At 36.9% G+C, this 18,677-nt stretch overlaps 1 protein-coding gene across 4 annotated transcripts in view; it reads left to right on the forward strand.

Annotated features, from left to right (window-relative positions):
* lmx1al (LIM homeobox transcription factor 1, alpha-like) overlaps positions 1–18,198 on the forward strand; it is an 84,114-nt gene extending 65,916 nt beyond the window's left edge. The window contains exons 5-11 of one of the 4 annotated variants that reach the window (XR_015481303.1): positions 3,519–3,682; positions 3,765–3,842; positions 5,107–5,224; positions 8,040–8,195; positions 11,013–11,921; positions 14,058–16,668; positions 16,981–18,198. Coding sequence is in view for 1 of the 4 variants with exons in the window: in XM_087245215.1 (XP_087101341.1) it covers positions 3,519–3,682; positions 3,765–3,842; positions 5,107–5,224; positions 8,040–8,195; positions 11,013–11,170 (674 nt within the window). In the remaining 3 variants the exon portion in view is untranslated. Of the gene's footprint in view, positions 1–3,518; positions 3,683–3,764; positions 4,016–4,080; positions 4,521–4,600; positions 4,661–5,106; positions 5,225–8,039; positions 8,196–11,012 lie in introns of those variants that run through there. The other 3 variants (XR_015481302.1, XM_087245215.1, XR_015481304.1) reach the window with 3 other exon arrangements.
* Positions 18,199–18,677: the final 479 nt, after the last annotated feature.

Here is an 18,677-nt window from a genome sequence, read left to right on the forward strand (position 1 = left end):
TTTAATGATCAAGTTTAACTTCATTACAATATTAATGCATTATGTTTAATATTCAAGTTTAACTTCATTACAATATTAATGCATTATGTTTAATGATCAAGTTTAACTTCATTACAATATTAATGCATTATGCTTAATGTTCAAGTTTAACTTCATTACAATATTAATGCATTATGCTTAATTATCAAGTTTAACTTCATTACAATATTAATGAATTGTTTAATGATCAAGTTTAACTTCATTACAATATTAATGCATTATGTTTAATATTCAAGTTTAACTTCATTACAATATTAATGCATTATGTTTAATTATCAAGTTTAACTTCATTACAATATTAATGCATTATGCTTAATTATCAAGTTTAACTTCATTACAATATTAATGAATTATGTTTAATTATCCAGTTTATCTTCATTACAATATTAATGAATTATATTTAATTATCAAGTTTAACTTCATTACAATATTAATGCATTATGCTTAATTATTAAGTTTAACTTCATTACAAAATTTATGAATTATGTTTAATTATCAAGTATAACTTCATTACAATATTAATGCATTATGTTTAATTATCAAGTTTAACTTCATTACAATATTAATGCATTATGTTTTGCTTTGATGAAATTAAAGAAATGCAATAAAGAAATCAGATTTTTCTATGTTTTTTTTTTAATTTTGAGGATTCCAAAAAACAACATCAAAATTAACGTGCACAACGTGCCCCTTATCTGGGCAACAAACAGTGCAATAAAACGCAGTCTGCCATTTCCATTTAAAGATCAGCTCGAGTCATTCTTGGGAATGTGCTCAACCAACACAATCTCACGGCAATTCGTAACTTTTTCATTTAGTGGCTAATTCGTATGAATTCGTACGATCTAATTCGTACAATTTAGTACGATTTGCTTTTCCCCCAATGACGGTTGGGGTTAGGGGTTTGCATATCAACGATCGCACCTTGTAAATAATTACCGTTGAGTGAGGGATCGGGATGGGCTTCTTAGAATTCTCTCAGGGAGGGAAAATGAGAAAGCGTGCCCCGCTGTACATCTTTGGCAAAGACAGCTTGCGCTCCATGGCGCACCAAACAGCCGCCGGTTTGTTTACAACAGCTACCTGCCTGGCATCCCGCCCTGCTGATAGAAACGTGTGTCGCAGGCTATGATGCAAATCTTTGTTGACAGAAATGTTGAAATTAAATATTCTACACACTTTTACAGCATTGGAAAACGTTAAGATTGTTTGTCCTCCTATAGAAACCATATTAAAACAAAAAATATATTTTCCTCCCTCATCGTTTTCCATTTTCAAACATTTTTTGAAAAAGTTCCAGGGAGCCACTAGGGCAGCGCTAAAGAGCCGCATGCGGCTCTAGAGCCGCGGGTTGCCGACCCCTGGAATAAACCAATCAGAGTCTAATCTCCCATTCCCTTTAAGAGACAGTTGTGTCGCGCTATGGCACATTTGCTATTTACATGACGGTCATAGTAACTAAAGATTTTTTTTCAAAACTATTTCTAAATTCAGTTATAATTTCCAGCAGACGAAAAAATGAACAATAATAATGAAGTGTGGTCAAAAACCAAATTATATCCAAATACACATGCTATGTCTCATTTGGTCTGAAACCTGACAGGTGGGCAAATCTAAGCTTGTTTTAATTAAACAAAAATAAATATGCATAAAATAAATACCACTGCTACTACCAATAGCATCATAGAAAAGCAAATGGTTATGAATAAACTGAAAAAGCCTCTCGAGATGAAGAAGACATGACTTATTATATCCTATATATCCTTAATATTTTTATAATTTTTTATTTGTAAAGATATTTGTGTATTGCTGTACATCCTGTGTGTATTAAGCAATGTGTAAGCGAGGCACACAACTTACGCGCTCTGTGCTGGACTTTAGACCGGCTTTGTTCTGGTCTATAGAACAGTGTAATATAGTTTCTCAACATAGCAAGGCGCCTCAACACGCCTCCTTTTTTAGACTGGAACATCTATGTGCGCACATATGAGCGCAAATGCATTTGCTTTTTAAACAGCGTTGCGCAAAACGTCTAAACGACTCTTGCACCAAGCTGAAACTAGCAAACAACAATTGTATCGTGCTTTTCGCCGGGTGTATGGTAGGGCCCTAAATGTTCACCTAAAGAATAGCAATGTGCGCTATAAAAATTAAGATTGTACATTTAGATTTTACACAGACTTTACAAACATTTAAAAATTTTAGTTTCCACTCTTCTTCTCAAAGCTTTAAAGGGCACATCGTTTACCCCTTTTTTATAATTTAATATTAATATTATGGTTCTTCTGAGTGTGCCAGTTTAAGTTCAGTTAAACACACAATTCAGATGTTTTTATTATAATGTGTAAAAAGTGTCATGTTGGGGGCGTTTACACAGGTCGCTGTTTTAAAATTAGCTGAAAATTAGTTTCGCCTTCCCGCCCAATGTAACAAGGGGGTGGAGCCAAGAGCTCCCCCGCTCTGTGTTTGCAACAGACAGGCAGACAGAGAGAAGCTAAGCTACATGAGAGGATCAGCATTCAGCCGTACATATGCGACTCGGACACAGACCAAGAAGAGAGTACAAAATCATTTGTGTGTTTGCATAGTTTTACAGCCAACAATGTGCTAGTTTCAAGTGCAGAGCTTGTACACCGAGACTTATAACCATGCACACTGAATTAACTTTGACTGAGGCACCGGATTTGCCGCTCGTAGTATGACATGGCTCGACATGGCACACCAGACACTTTCTGTGGTGCGCCAGAAACATGAAGTGTCCTGAATCGTCGTGTCTTGAAGACTTGAATCATCAAGTCTTAAAGCGCTGTCATGTGCACCCTGATAGAAACCTATGTTTAGAATTCTAAAATGCATGGCCCTGCGCCACGCAAAGCGACGTTTCTGGTGTGCGACCTGCAGGCAAGTTTGTTATTTTATTTCCAATGGAGAGGTGCGCACATGAGGCACTTGCACTTTTCCTGCTGCACCTAGTTAAGATCACAGGGAGCTTCTGTGATCGCGAAAAATGCAAACGGCTGTTTAACCGGCAATTTTAAGGTAGACGCAATGAAAAGTACTTGTTTACAAACCTTCCAAAAGGTACAACCAATAATTCCTATTAGAGCGATAATGTGGAGAATATTGATCTTGTGTTGAGCCCAGTGAGCCTTACATCTAAAAACAGAACAAGGGTGTTCCTTTAGTGATATCGCTTAGACTCGCATGACAAACGACAAACTAAGGATATGGTGACGCGCCTGTCAATCAATATTGGTGGGCAGGGGGGATCGCACTCCTACGTCATGTTGCAGTCCCTCTGAATTCAATTGGTACACCGTTTTTATGTTGTTAAATTGAAAAAAAAGGACTGGGTGTGTTTAAATCACCCTAATATGACAGTCTATACACTATACCTACACACATCTGTCCAAACAGCTTGAAAAAAATCGATTTTTCACCATAAGTCCCCTTTAATCTATTTTTTTTTCCCTGTGCAGTAAAGAGTGAGGATGAGGAGGGTGGTGGTGTCTCTGTCGGAGGAAAGGCTGGGGATGATGGAAAGGAGCACAAGAGATCCAAGAGGCCCCGGACCATCCTGACCACACAACAGCGGCGCGCCTTCAAGGCTTCCTTCGAAGTGTCTTCCAAACCCTGCCGAAAGGTCAGTGATGGTCAGAGGGCATCTGTGCTGGTTTTATTTGTGAGATTGGGACTTATCTGATGTATATACGCTGTGTCTGCAGGTCAGAGAAACTCTGGCAGCTGAGACTGGACTGACGGTCAGGGTCGTGCAGGTGTGGTTCCAGAATCAGAGGGCAAAGGTGAGCTGGCATCATGATTTATGTCTAAGATTTAGATTGTGGTTTGGCAGATCATTCTTATGCAGTGACCCATTCTTATGAGTGAGGGAGGGAGGGAGGGAGGGAGGGAGTGAGTGAGTGAGTGAGTGAGTGAGTGAGTGAGTGAGTGAGTGAGTGAGTGAGTGAGTGAGTGAGTGAGGGAGGGAGGGAGGGAGGGAGTGAATGAGGGAGGGAGGGAGTGAATGAGGGAGGGAGGGAGGGAGTGAGTGAGGGAGGGAGGGAGTGAGTGAGTGAGTGAGTGAGTGAGTGAGTGACTAAAAATCAAATAACCTTTTGTTAAATGTACATTGTTAACAAGAACCTTGTATAAAACAGACAGAAGGATAGATAGACTGACAAATGGACAGACTGATAGATAGGCAGACACGAGGACAGATAGACAGATAGCTAAACAGACAAACAGAAGGAAAGACAGACAGAGACAGACTGATGGACGGACAGACAGAAAGAAAAACAGATAGACATAGAAAGGTAGACATATTAACAGACAGACAGAAGGATAGACAGACAGACAGACAGGCAGATTGATAGACAGACAGAAAGGTAGACAGACATGTTAATGGACAGACAGACTGACAGATTGATAGACAGACAGACAGACAAACAGACAGATAGACAGATTGATGGACAGACAGAAAGGTAGACAGACATCTTAATTGACAGACAGAAAGACAGATTGATAGACAAACAGACAGACAGACAGACAGACAGAAGGATAGACTGACAGACAAATGGATAGACAGATGGACAGGCAAAACAATGTATAGACACACAGACAGAAAGATAGAAAGACAAACAAAAACATAGACAAGAACACAGTCCCTTTTTAATATCTCCACAATCAATACTAGACAGGCCCCTTACTTCTGATTGGCTGCAAGTATGTTCTGGGTAGCGATCTGACACTCTGCTCAATACTGTTCTTCAAACATCACTTAAGACATACTAGTCACACTATGCTATCCTAACCATGCACAGGCCCGTTTCCCGGATCGTTGAGAAGTGTGAGTGCAAGCGTGCTTTGGCCCGGTTCAAGGCAACTGTACATAGTGCGAGTATGCCCTCAGTGTACTCTTAATTAGCATTTAACAGCACTGCACCTTCTGACCTCAAGCGATTGAATTGTTGTCAGTGTGAAGTTGAACAGACCTAGGCTAATTGGTACATGAGTATTAGATGTGAGTGCTGATCCAGGAGCAGCTGATGGCATTAGTCTGTTGTTCAGATGAAGAAGATCGCCCGCAGACAGCAGCAGCAACAGCAGCAGCAAGAACAGGAGCAGATGGGGGGCTCCAGACGGGGCCCGAGCAGAGGGGGGCGCCAGAGTAACGACGACAGCGAGGGTAAGACACACACAACTAAGGACAACTGTGTGAAAAGTGCGCATGAACCAAAAGCTGTGTGGTTGTTTTTCATGTTGTGACATAGTTCAACTAAACATCATGAGAAAACAGTGGGCGTGGCTTGTTTTTTTACTGCAAGCTGATTGGATATAGTGAAGTTGGCATTTCATTCAGAAAGAAGGGTTTTTGGAGAGTTATTACAACCTCTCAGACCATTTCTGACTAAACTGACAGTTGGAGGGGCCAAAGACAATAGAATACACAAGACGTATTGTATAGGTTTAAATGGGGGAAAGAAGTAGCAAATTATGCCCCACCATCTAGTACAGGAGACAATTATCGATTGCTATAGACTGATGGTTTTCCGGTGGAGAGACTTGGACCAGAAATTAGTTTCTGTAGGTTTTGTGTGATTTGAACGTTTAGAAATGTAATTTAAGAGACAGCTGTTGTTTAATTTTATTGGTGATTCCTAATGTAAAGCAATTTTGGAGAATTTGATGTTTCCCCATTCAAGCAGAAACACTCGGAGAAACACTCGGAGGTGTTTCAAAGATGCCTGCCAAGTGAAATGACTCAAGTAGGTATCGCTGCAGCCTGGAACCTCCGAGTGGGAGGCATTACACCGCAAATAAGTTGGGTGACTTTCAGTAGGTTGGGTTTAGGTGGTGTAGGTGGAGCAGATATTAATAAAGCACATCACGATACTGTGAAGTTGGGTTTGGGGTTGGGGTAGGAGTAGAAATTCATAAATCACAATATTGGATTCCATGTCATGTACAAGACATTAAATAAATAAAAACTCCAGGTTTGTACAGCCCACTTGAAGCTTGAAGGTTCACCCACTTGGAGCTCAATTTCCGCAAACCTGAAGCTGCTTCCAACCTCCATTTATACCAGGGATGTCAAACTCAATTGCTGGATGGCCACAGCCGTGCACAGTTTTGTTCCAACCCTGCTCCAACACTTACCTGTAGGTTTCAAACAAGCCTTAAGGATGCAATTAGTTTAATTAGGGTTGGAACTAAACTGTGCAGGGCTGCGGTCCTCCAGGAATTGAGTTTGACATGCCTGGTTTATACCCTTCTCTAATGATTTGCCTTAAAGTAGGCATGTCCAAACTTGGTCCTGGAGGGCCGGTGTACTGCAAAGTTTAGTTCCAACCCCAATCAGACTCACCTGGGGTCCGTTTTTCGTACCTCGCTTAAATTATCTAAGATGATTTGGCAGATCATGGATCTTTTAATCTTGATAACTGATCTCTGGCTAATTTGGTCCTTCAAACAAGTTCGTGAATTAGATTATAATGTCTGGATAAACTGATCTGAGATCGCTGCTTGTGTTGGAAGGACAGATCTGTCGATCCTCGAAATTATATTTAGCAATGCAATGATTGGCTGACGGCACAGCAGCGTAATGACATCATCTGACTAATATTCAACAATCCATGTAAGCAAAATTACATAAAATTTGCAGTAAACAGTTTGTTAAATATGATATGCTATAACTTTACACAGTTGTTGTGAGCTGCAGGCTTTACACTTTTATGTGTCAAGAGTATTTATCATGTATTTTAATGCATAACACTGTATTTAGATTTTCTTTATTATAGTAGCCTAGGCCTACTCAAGTTTTTTTAATCGGCATAAGGAATAACTAGAAATTAATTTTGCATCAAAAAGCATTTTGATATCGGTAAAGGTGTCTGCAACTTTTGGGAAACATCAAATCACTGGTATATTAGCGGTCAAAACACGTGCATGACTGCATAAATTATTATCCTTTTTTAATATTGTGCATGTATTGCGCGCTTGTATCTAAAAAGTTCATTTATTCATTCATTTTCTTGTCGGCTTAGTCCCTTTATTAATCTGGGGTTGCCACAGCGGAATGAACCGCCAACTTATCCAGCACATTTTTACGCAGCGGATGCCCTTCCAGCCGCAATCCATCTCTGGGAAATATCTAAAAAGTTCATATCAATAAATTTTGTCTTTGAACTACAAGGTGGCAGTCTTTTACTTTTATTTCTAAATGCAGATTCCATAAGTTTTATCAATATATATTTTTTAACTATATATATATATATATATATATATATATATATATATATATATATATATATATATATATATATATATATATATATATATATATATATATAGTTAAAAATAGATATATTCTATTTTCCTAAGTGTATATAACCACTGTAAGAAAATATCAGCATTTGGTACAATACTTTCAGTATTATCTTTGCTTGAACTGACCTAATCCTGTTTTTATGAAATGAACCTGCTCCCAAGTAGGTTTAAGCTACCAGAACTGTTGCTATGACAACAAGTCTCAATTGAGTTTTGAATAACGAAACAATCGTGGATCGTGTCAAATTGTCAATATCCATATCCAGCTAATTGAGTAATCCACGTACGAAGAACGGACCCCTGGGCTAGCTAATCAAGCTAGGCTTTCTAGAAACATCTTTGCAGGTGTGTTGAGGCAAGTTGGAGCTAAAATCTGCAGGATATCGGCCCTCCAGGACCGAGTTTGGACACCCCTGCCTTAAAGGAAATTTAACCAAGCACAATACCTTAGACAGACGTAATCTAAATATTGAACTGAAAACAAACAGGAAGTGTGTTTACAGATTTTCATTTTCGATTACAAGGGCAAATGTTTTGTTTTTTTTTTCTTAATGACATGCACAAATGAATTATTCCCCTCAATACTTGCAATGTTAGCAAACAAAATCAATATGTTAGATTTGATTTCATGTGTACTTTAAGAAATATGTAAACCCCACTCTGTCTCTCCACAGATGGCTCCAGCACTCACGGACTGGACGGTCTGCTCTCATATTCCTCTCTGCCTCGACAACAACTGCTGGCTATAGATCCAAACATATATGGCAGCGAGCAGTTTAGACACGGCCTCACGCCTCCACAGCTGGGCCCTGACCAGATGCACTCCTATGGTAAGAGTTTCTCACTGTATCAACATCAGCACTGGTTATCATGTCTTATTAAATAGTTAATCGCAGAATGACTTTAGTATTTTATTAATTACTCACCCTCATGTCATTACAATCTCCTGAACTTAAATGAATATATTTTAGATGAAATCTTAAAGCTCTCTGATCCTCCATAGACGGCAAAGATCCTGAGACGCTTAAAGTCCAGAAAAAGAACCAAAAATCCTCCCCAAATCAGTCCATATGCATTCAGTGGTTCAAACAGAATAGTAACATGCACAATACTTTTGTGTGCACATAAAACTAAAATAGCGACTATTTGAGAGGGGTCTGGATGCAGACCTGTTGCAGTGCAATCTGAGCTGCATCCAATGCTACTTAATGCGCTCCCCTAACTCCACCCCTAACCCTGCCCGTCATAGTGATGTCACTCACTCCATTGAGTGCATTGTGTCTGATATTGCATCGCTTGCATCATAAAGGTTTCATCCAGGTACTATTGGACTATTTTAAACTTTTTTCTTCTCCTCGTTCATGAGAAGGCCGTATATATATATACAGTTGAAGTCAGAATTATTAGCCCCCCTGAATTATTAGCGCCCGTTTATTTTTTTCACAAATTTCTGTTTAATGGAGGGAAAATTGTTTCAGCACATTTCTAAGCATAATAGTTTTAAATTACTATTTCTAATAACTGATTTATTTTATCTTTGACATAATAAAAATAAATAATATTTTACTTGATATTTTTCAAGACACTTCTATACAGCTTAAAGTCACATTTAAAGGCTTAACTAGGTTAATACGGTGAACTTGGCAGGTTAGGGTAATTAGGCAAGTTATTGTATAATGATGATTTGTTCTGTAGATTATCGAAAAAAATAGCTTAAAGGGGCTAATAATTTTGTCCCAAAAATGTTTTTTAAAAAATTAATAACTGCTTTTATTCTAGCTGAAATAAAACAAATAAGACTTTCTCCAGAAGAAAAAATATTATCAGACATACTCTGAAAATTTCCTTGCTCTCTTAAAAATCATTTAGGAAATATTTAAAAAAAATATAAAAATAAAATCAAAAGGGGGCTAATAATTTTGACTTCAACTGTATGTATATATATATATATATATATTCTATAAAATTGTCATAAACAATATTCATACAAAATATTTCTTGTGATCTTAGCATATCACTCTAGTTTTATCTTTACGTTGCTTTCCAGTGACTTTTTGAATTGTTTTCAGTTATTTATTTATAATAATAATTGTATAATAATGGTAATATTAATAATACATTTATTTTAATAAATATAAATATTTGTAATAATCCCAATTCTGGTTTTGTTTATATTTAACCAAAGTTGGGTTAAAACAACAACAACATTTTTTTTTTATAATGGACATGTTTAATCGTTCTTTTTCTATAACTAGTTGGTTTTTATTTTTGGGGTTCCGATATTTTAGACCCATTTCTCCTCACCTTCCCGTTTGGTTGGAAAACTCCTGTGATTTCCCCCTACCCCCGGTCCTCAGCTTTTTGGTATAGTCTGTAACACCCCAGGGTCTCCAACTTTGGTATATCATATCTGATTGCAGCGGTCTCCCAAAACCAGTTACTAACCAGTTACTAACACCACAGTACAGTTACTAACCCAGTTCTCATCCGTGTTATTTAGACAAACACACACAGCCATCCCAACCTAGTGGTCTCAGGGAATTTCGGAGACAAATGTTGGCTGGCAGGTATGCACAATAAACTGAGGAAAAGAAACAGTTGAATAAATTAGTCGTTTTTTCTTATGTGCACACATAAGAATTATTGTAGCTTGAAAATTTTTGATTGAACCACTGAATGGTCAGTTTTGAGGAATTGTGTTGGTATTTTTCTAGACTTTGAACAAGTCTGAAACATTGCTGTCTATGGAGGATGAGAGAGCTCTCCGATTTCATCTAAAATATCTTAATTTGTGTTTTGAAGATGATTGAATGTCACAACATGAGGGTGAGTAATTAACACTTGTGTATCATTCAAATGTACTTCCCTTTCATTATGTTGGTGGCCGTTTTTGACCCCACCGACTTGCATTACAATGACATTTTTTGATTGCAATGACTTGATGCCAAATAATTTTGCATTCTTGACTGTTGTTGGTTTTCCCTGTTAGGAAGAGGTACAGTACAATTTGTAATTTATACTGTTGGTCATCAGTGCGCACCATTAAACCTTTAGATAGGCCCGTGCAAAAACATCTATGGCTTTTAAATAGCGTTCTATGGAAAAAAACAGCAGATTAAAGTGTGTGCGTGCAAAAATACACTTTTGTTTACTGTGTTTTTCTGAGAGCTGAGGTGACATATCAAGTTAATTTTCCAGAGATCTATCTTACACCTATCACACACACTATACTCCATAAAAAGCCAGAAACTAAGGTTTTTGCACTGCAACTGATGATCAACGGTAAAAAAATGCACATTTTATCTCTCCCCAAAAGGTAAAACCACCAACAATCAAGAATGCAGGATTATATGGTGTCATAGCTTTGCAATCAAAAAATGTCATTATAATGAAAACAGCCGCTAACATAATGTTAGGGTAGTAAATTTGCAAATGTCAAAGCATTTTCCCAAAATATGCGTCAAAATAAAATTTGCCATTAATATTCATTCCATTTGCTGAAACACAGAGAAAGTTGTGGCTAAATTAAGACTCAAAATCACCCCAAAGTGGATGAAAACGGGTTAATAAAACAATCTTCATTTTTTGTGTGAACTAACCCTTAAAATGAATTAGTATTGAAACAATTTGTATTTGCCTCATTACAGACTCAGAGACGGTTTTCCATGACCTAGACAGTGATGGAAGCCTCAGTCATCTTGGCGACTGTCTCTTGTCGACTGCGGATGGCAGCGTTCTGGCAGGCCGCATAGGAAACCCCATCGATCGCCTCTACTCCATGCAGAACTCCTACTTTACTTCATGACCCTGGTTCAGCCTAGTTAAAGCGCTCCAACAGCACTGCAGGGAGCAGCAGATACAGTGAGGTGTCGTTCAACATCATAACCTACTTCAATTACTAAATTCACATCTTAGTGGTGCCAATCAAGCTTTAAACAGCCAAACCAGGACAGGATCAGACCCTGTGAAATGCAGAATGTTATGGACAGAATGGGAATTCACTGGAATAACATGCTTACCAAATGCACTCTTTTATCATAGACACATCAACAGGCAGCTGCACAAATGCACAGTGTTGGGGAAAGTTTCTTTAGAAAGTAATCCATTACAATAGTTACTCTCTAAAAAGGGAAGTAGTTGCATTACTTTTTAGGGTAAGTAATGTATTGTTACTTTTGAGTTACTTTTGCTTTATCTTTTCTGACCTGGTTGAGGCTTGATCTTTTTCAGATCTTGCTGGGTTTTCTTTCTTCTTTTTTAAACTGAAGAGTCCTGCAATGAACAACACACTGTATAACCTTCATTTACCTAAAAAAAAACCAAACATAAATTAATGTGGGATAATGTTATCTTCGAAGAACTTGACCCCAGAGCTATAAATGCCGTATATGCAGATTAATGACCCTTTAAATCAATGCGTTTGCTACTTTTTGTACTTATTAAAAAGTAAAACCACTGTCCATTCAGATTATACTCTTTTTCTTTTCCTCCATTTAGAGGAATAATGAGAATTTTTCATCGCAGAAATGTAAGGCTCTGCCATCTTCATTTTCAATGTGACTACGGCCATTTTAAGTCAGCAATTATTTTTTTTAAATGTGAATTAACTAAACTGAAAAATAACCCACTTTACGGTTTTTAAAAAGTAACTCAATCATTATTACTTCGTTTTTAAAAGCAATACATTACTTTACACGTTACTTAGAAAAGTAATGTTATTACGTAACTTATAGTATTTGTAATGCGTTACCCACAACACCGCTAATGCATATTCACGAAAAAAAGTGTGTTTATCTAAAAACATTCTCCGTCCAAACTAGCATTTTCCAAAAGTTGCTTTACCACTCTGAAATCACTTAAATATGTGTGAAATAATGTCCGCCCATGTACTGTGCTTTAGTAAAACGTAAGATGCTTTGACTTGCATCTTCCGTTCATTTAGATGCATGTATGATGAGGTCGAGTTGGTGTGAGTGACATGAGAGTATAAAATTGCACAAATTTGTGAAAACATGCTGATGACGCCCCAACAGTAAAGATTCTCAAATTCTCATCTCAAAAAGATCTCTCAAAGTTCAGACATACAGAGAAACTGAAAGCTATCATGTTTACAGATAAGTGACTGCATCACATGAACCATGTCATTGTTTTTGAAAAGCTCAATTTTACAGCCTACGTTTTTATATTCATTCATTGGAGAATGTTTTGTAAAAGAGGCGTTTATATTAACAAAAACACCTTCTAAGTGTGGAATAAATGCTAAACTTTCAGATTTTTACATGACAATTTATTAGTATGGACAAGGCCCAAGTCATAGTTTCCCAAACTTGTTCCTAGAGGCACATTAACATGACAAATTCTGCAGCTGTTCCTAATCAAACTCACCTGAACCAACTCTTCTGCTCATTAGGAAAGACTTCAAAGTACATCAAACATTGCACACATAGTCTGAAAAACTAGACTATACAAATTGATAGTATTTGATTTAACAGTAGTAGTTGAAAAGAACCAGCATGACCTGCTACTGAGATTCTGTAGTCTGCATTCAATGTAGTCTACTATCTCATGAGGCCACATAAGATTTATGAATGGCATTGAAAAGACGCAACTGACACTGGTAAGTCATGCGATAATTAAAACATGGTGGATTCAGTACATCTGAGGGTACGTCTCAATCAAAGCTTTCTTGCAAAGTAGTCGTGCACGGACCAGGGTGTCAGCCATTTTAAGGGCTGTCTCAATCACCAAATATTTCCAAAGAATTAAAACTTTAATTCCCTGAAAAATGTAACCATGGATATCAGGGAACATAGATAGTCACTAAGGCTGCATTTCAATTAATTTTTAGATACGCACTTGTGAATTTCTCTTAACACTTCCCATCTTAAAGTGCGTTCTACTTCATCAAGTGAATGAGGAAAGCTTACATAATCACGCCCTTGATTTTGACCGGTGGAGGGAGTTGGATTCATTTGTCCATCCCAGAACTTATTTGTCCCAGAATGCAATGCGATTGCGACTGCTTAAGGGTTTAGGGCAGCAGTTCTCAATCTCGGCCCTGGAGGGCCGATGTCTTGCAGATTTGAGCTTCAACTCCAATCAGACACACCTGGTCTAGCTAATCAAGCTCTTAAGCTGCGGTCACACTGGACTTGTCTCTCCATAGACTTCCATTCATACGCACGCAAATGCGTCAGACCGGAAACGCAGGGTCATGCCTCAAGTTTCGCAGGTTGCTGTGGTGCAAAGTTGAAGCTTGGTGAACTCTGACCTGCGAAATCGCATCACTTGACTGCGTGAGACCAATCGAGGATCAAAACATGCCTTCTCTGGACAGGAATTTAAAACATGGAGCAAATCGCTTGCTTTTTTAATGTCTAATCATCTTGTTTTATCCAGCCTCTTTTCGCAGAATTTCACACACACAAACTCTATCGTGACCGCAGCTTTATGCTGTGGTCAGTACAGCGCTACGAAAATAGGCGGGATTAAACAAGATGATTAGACATTTAAAAAAGCAAGCGATTGGTCCATGTTTTAAAATTCTGTTCCCGAGGTCATGTTTGATCCTCAATTGGTCTCACGCAGTCAAGTGATGCAATTTCGCAGGTCAGCTTGGCACACAAGCTTGCGTTTCAGGTCTGACGCATTCGTGTGCATATGAATGGAAGTCTATGGGAACAAAAGTCCAGTGTGACTGCAGCTTTACTAGACTTTCTAGAAACATCTTTAGAGGTGTGTTGAGGCAAGTGGGAGCTAAAATCTGCAGGACACCGGCACTCCAGGAGCAAGTTTGAAAACCCCTGGTTTAGTGGGTTCAATTTAAACCCTCAAGGTGTTCCTCCAGTATTGGACACGTGTGTAATATAATCAGTGATGTGCATTCGAAGATACAAGTAGGAGGGAAGTTAGCAAGTGAAGGGTATAAAAAATTGGACTGGAACACAGCCTATGTTTCCTAAATGGAAGTTCTTAAGTTTGAAACATGAATCACATAAATCAAATCAGCAAACACAATGAGAGTTTATTTTTTTAAACATAAACATCGTTAACACGAGTACAGAACAATTAAGCAAATATTTCTAATGAATTAATGCTTTAAGTCAGTTTACCTATAATGTACTTTTTTAAAAGTATGTATTAATTTATGAACCTAATATGTGTAAAATATCAGTTCTGCTTTTATTCATTACATTTATTCATTTCATTAGTACAAGATTTGATATTGTACAACGTTCTGTGGAGAAAATCAAGGCACCGTTCTCACCAGTGCCTGACATTATGTACAACACCTACAATACTGATTCACGACTTATGAAGATGATTGAGACGTACTCTGAATTTCATTAGTACACTACTCATATTCATATTACTGTATATAAGTGGTGGTTTTTTAACAGTTGTGAGGCAAGTTCACATTCAAATACACTACCTATACAGACAGTATGCGATTTCACATGCCACAGAAAAGTCTGTGAAATGTTCTGATGTTATTAGAGGAGGTGAAATGAAAATGTTCTGATTGTTATTAGAGGAGTCTGCTGCTCTACCATTGGACAAAGAATACTGACAAATTGGATCTTCATAACCAATCACATTACAGCTTTGACGTCCAGTTGTTGTGTGTTGACAGTCAGACAAAGAGTTTTATCTATTACACACATGTATTGGGTTAGATAAAAAGAGACACCCAAAATATGTACTCTTGGTGTGCCTCTATGAACAGGTTTATGAAACACTGGTGTAAGTATTACCTCACCCTTTACTCTATGAATTGAGCACGGTTGTGTCTGAAAATGCCTCTCATTCACTATTCCTTATTAATAACAAACAGAGTGCTGCAGGGATGAGCTGAATTTAAAAGCCAAAACCCTCAAACAACTTCCCATTTTAGCTCTTTCAGTTTCATCATCCAAATCAATTAGCTTTTTATTATTATGTCTTTGGATACATGACACAAGCTCAAAATATTTTCACATTTTTTTCTGCAATAACAGATCAGTAGCACACTCGATAGAGCTCTAAAACATTGACTAAAGAAAGTGTCATATACAAACATCCATTACAGCCTCTCTGTTTTGATGTTCATGTTCTTTCAGGAATTTGTTTGGAATTATTTTGGTGACGTTAAAGTCATGCAACCGGCATCTTTTGTCGTTATTATGATGTGATCGTGATACATTGTGGGACGTCTGAAAAATGTAATGGTGCATCTCAAGGGGTTCATCTTAATAAATAAATCCTAATAATTAGTTTTTACCAATAAGGGAGCCCAGTTGATGCAAACTTTCAGATTGGCCTACAAAAAAATATTAAGTTTAAACATATAAAGTCCACTGAATGTGTCAAGGAATAAGCCAATTGTTCTGTTTGGACACATGGCTGTCCACTAAAATAGTGCACTATAAAGGATACAGTAAGATATTTTGGACAAATCCACAGTAAAATTTCATATCACTCCTACAACTGTTATTACCATCCTTATGTTCTTCTAAGTTGAAGTAATGAGGTATTTAATTAACTCATTACCTTCAATACTGAATTCAAAACTCTTTTCAAGTGAGTAGAATTAACTTTCAGTGAATTTTGAGTTAACTACACTCATTTCATTTGATAAAGTTGACTGATGGGTTTTACAGTGTAATAATAACCACTGAGTGCATCTTCAAGAGTTTTCTTTAATGGAATAAGTTCACAGCATAGATTAGCTTTTTAACTCAAATGGTTTGTAGCAATCGGTTTCCTCAAACTGTTTGAGTTGCCTTAACTTACTGGGTTTTACAGTACTCGGTTTGATTTCTCTTCATTTATCAGGTTTTACAGTGCTCAAATTTCTTCATTTACTCTAATGGATTAAGTTCACATTACTCATTAGGATTAGGTTTTGAATGTAAATAATTTGTTGCAATCGGTTTTTTCAAATGGTTTCAGTCATCTTAACTCTGGGTTTTGCAGTGTAGTTTTTTGCTAATCTACAGTACAAGGAGCAGACTGATAAAGTAAATGTCTTGGTGTTCAACTGACACCTAGTGGCATGAACGCAGCATTTCAAACACAATATGTAATAAAATAAAGTATTTCAAAAAGCTAAAATAAATGTATGACAATTACATACAGCTATAAAAACAGGCTAATCTCATTATAATGCATAATTATACATTATTTGTTTGAAAAAGGATTGATTTTGTTCATGTCTAAAAAGAAAAATAATACCGGGTGCACCTTTATAATGTTAAATTTCTCTCATTAAAAAATTATTAGGTAGTTTTTCTTTATTTCTATTTTTTATTTCTTTAATATTTAGTGTTCGGTCACACTTTACAATTAGGTTCATTAGTTGATGTTAATTATTGCATTTACTAACATGAACAAACAACGAACAATACATTTACAACAATATTTATTCATGTTAGTTAATGTTAGTTAATGAAAATACAGTAGTTCATTGTTAGTTCATATTAACTCATGGTGCATTAACTAATGTTAACAAGCATGGACTTGGATGTTAATAATGCATTAGTAAATGTTCAATTATGATTAATAAATGCTGTACATGTGTTGTTCATGATTAGTTCATGTTAGTAAATGCATTTACTAATGAACCTTATTGTAAAGTGTTACCTAGTGTTCAGTGCTTTCCCAGTGTTTTCTTAATGCTGCCCTAAAGGAATAGTTCACCCAAAGTACAAAATGCTGTCATCATTTACTCATACTCAACGTTTACAAATCTTTCTCATATTTACTCTCTTCTCTTATGTCTTTTTTCAGGTTTCTTCAGAAAATCTTGTTTTCGTATTCAACAGATGACAGAAATTAAGTAGCTAGTAAACACCTGAGTGTGAATAAATAAAGGAAATTAAACATTTTGGGTGAGCTATACTTTAAATTGTGCATTAAAAATAAAATAGATCATAAATAATGAAATATCTTTAGGATAATGCAACACTGCATAAAATATCTCAGACAAAACGAGTGAGGGAGTTTTGACGGGGTTCGTAGAGCAGAGCAGACACACATACCACAGTGACTCAGTCGACACTATCAAAACACACATCGATTAAATCAAATAAAATACAGCGCTTGATTTGACCACAAGTATGGAGGTATATATAAATTTTTAACAAAATCACGAATGACATGATTTAATTTCGATCTCAGGTTTTGAAGTGTATAAAGTTTGGACACAGGGTAGATTTTCAGCATGAAGAAACAGGCAGAGTTTTAGATTGTTAGGCATCAGGTAAAATAGGAAAAACTGACTTTATGATGAGGAAAGAATCAGGGTTACTGCCGTCACAGGGTTTAGATATAATCACCGATACAGGGTCGATCATAAATACGACATCTATAACAAGAAAAATAGCACAAAGTGTTACAAAAAATACCCCTTAAATGTTACAAGACGTGTACTTTTGGCAAAGTGTGCTTTAATGTAATATACTACCTAAATGTGTTGGTCACATGACTGTTGTAGTGATTGCCACTATTGTCATACCTGTACTTCGCCTCTTTTTACTCATTCTGTTCTTCTTGTTGGCTATTTGAAATATCATGGGAATATTTATGTTGCAGCATGATGCACTGTATATGTGAAATGTAATATTTATATGGAGGAATGTACAGTAACACCACCTGCTTATGAAAAAAACAACAACTCAAATGTAGTTTCTAGCATTCATTTGTGAAACTGTTTGATTTTTTTGGAGTGGTGTAATAATTCTCCGGCTGTTGATGAGGAGATTAATCGGTATGTCTTTCTGTTTTCCTCGGTGACTGTGTTTTAGTGTGTTGTTCTCAATTTTTTCAATATAACTCGTCATTTCAAGCACTGATGCTCGGCTGTGTGGTTTATGGCTCATATGCGTGATTCTGGGAATAAGAGTTACTTTTTTATTCTGGTCATGATAAATGAAAGATCTGTTCAGGCCGGTGGTCAAAGGCTTAGAAGTTTGTGTCCTCCCACCCGTTTACCCAGCGGTCAAAGCAGTCCTAATCTAATGCCTCCCCTTCGCTCTTTTGTTCCTGGATGCGGGGAACCGGTGGGCATATGAGGGGGAGACATTACATGCCTGCATTCTTTAGTTTAATATTACACAGCGAGGCTGAGGTAAGGAGAAAAACATTCAAATAATGACTAACAGAGAACAAGAAAAACCCTTTGTACATGACATAAACCTGAAGTTTGACTTATTCATTCACATTAAATCAGCAGGTATGCTAAACAGATTTGTTTAGCTCTTAAAGCTAGTATTATTAGCCCATTTTGTGTCTGCATCGATTCACAAAATAAAATGGGCAAATGTTCGTAAAAT

This window comes from Danio rerio, chromosome 3, assembly GCF_052040795.2.
Source record: "Danio rerio strain M-AB ecotype USA chromosome 3, GRCz13ab, whole genome shotgun sequence".
Classification (NCBI taxonomy): Eukaryota; Metazoa; Chordata; class Actinopteri; order Cypriniformes; family Danionidae; genus Danio; species Danio rerio.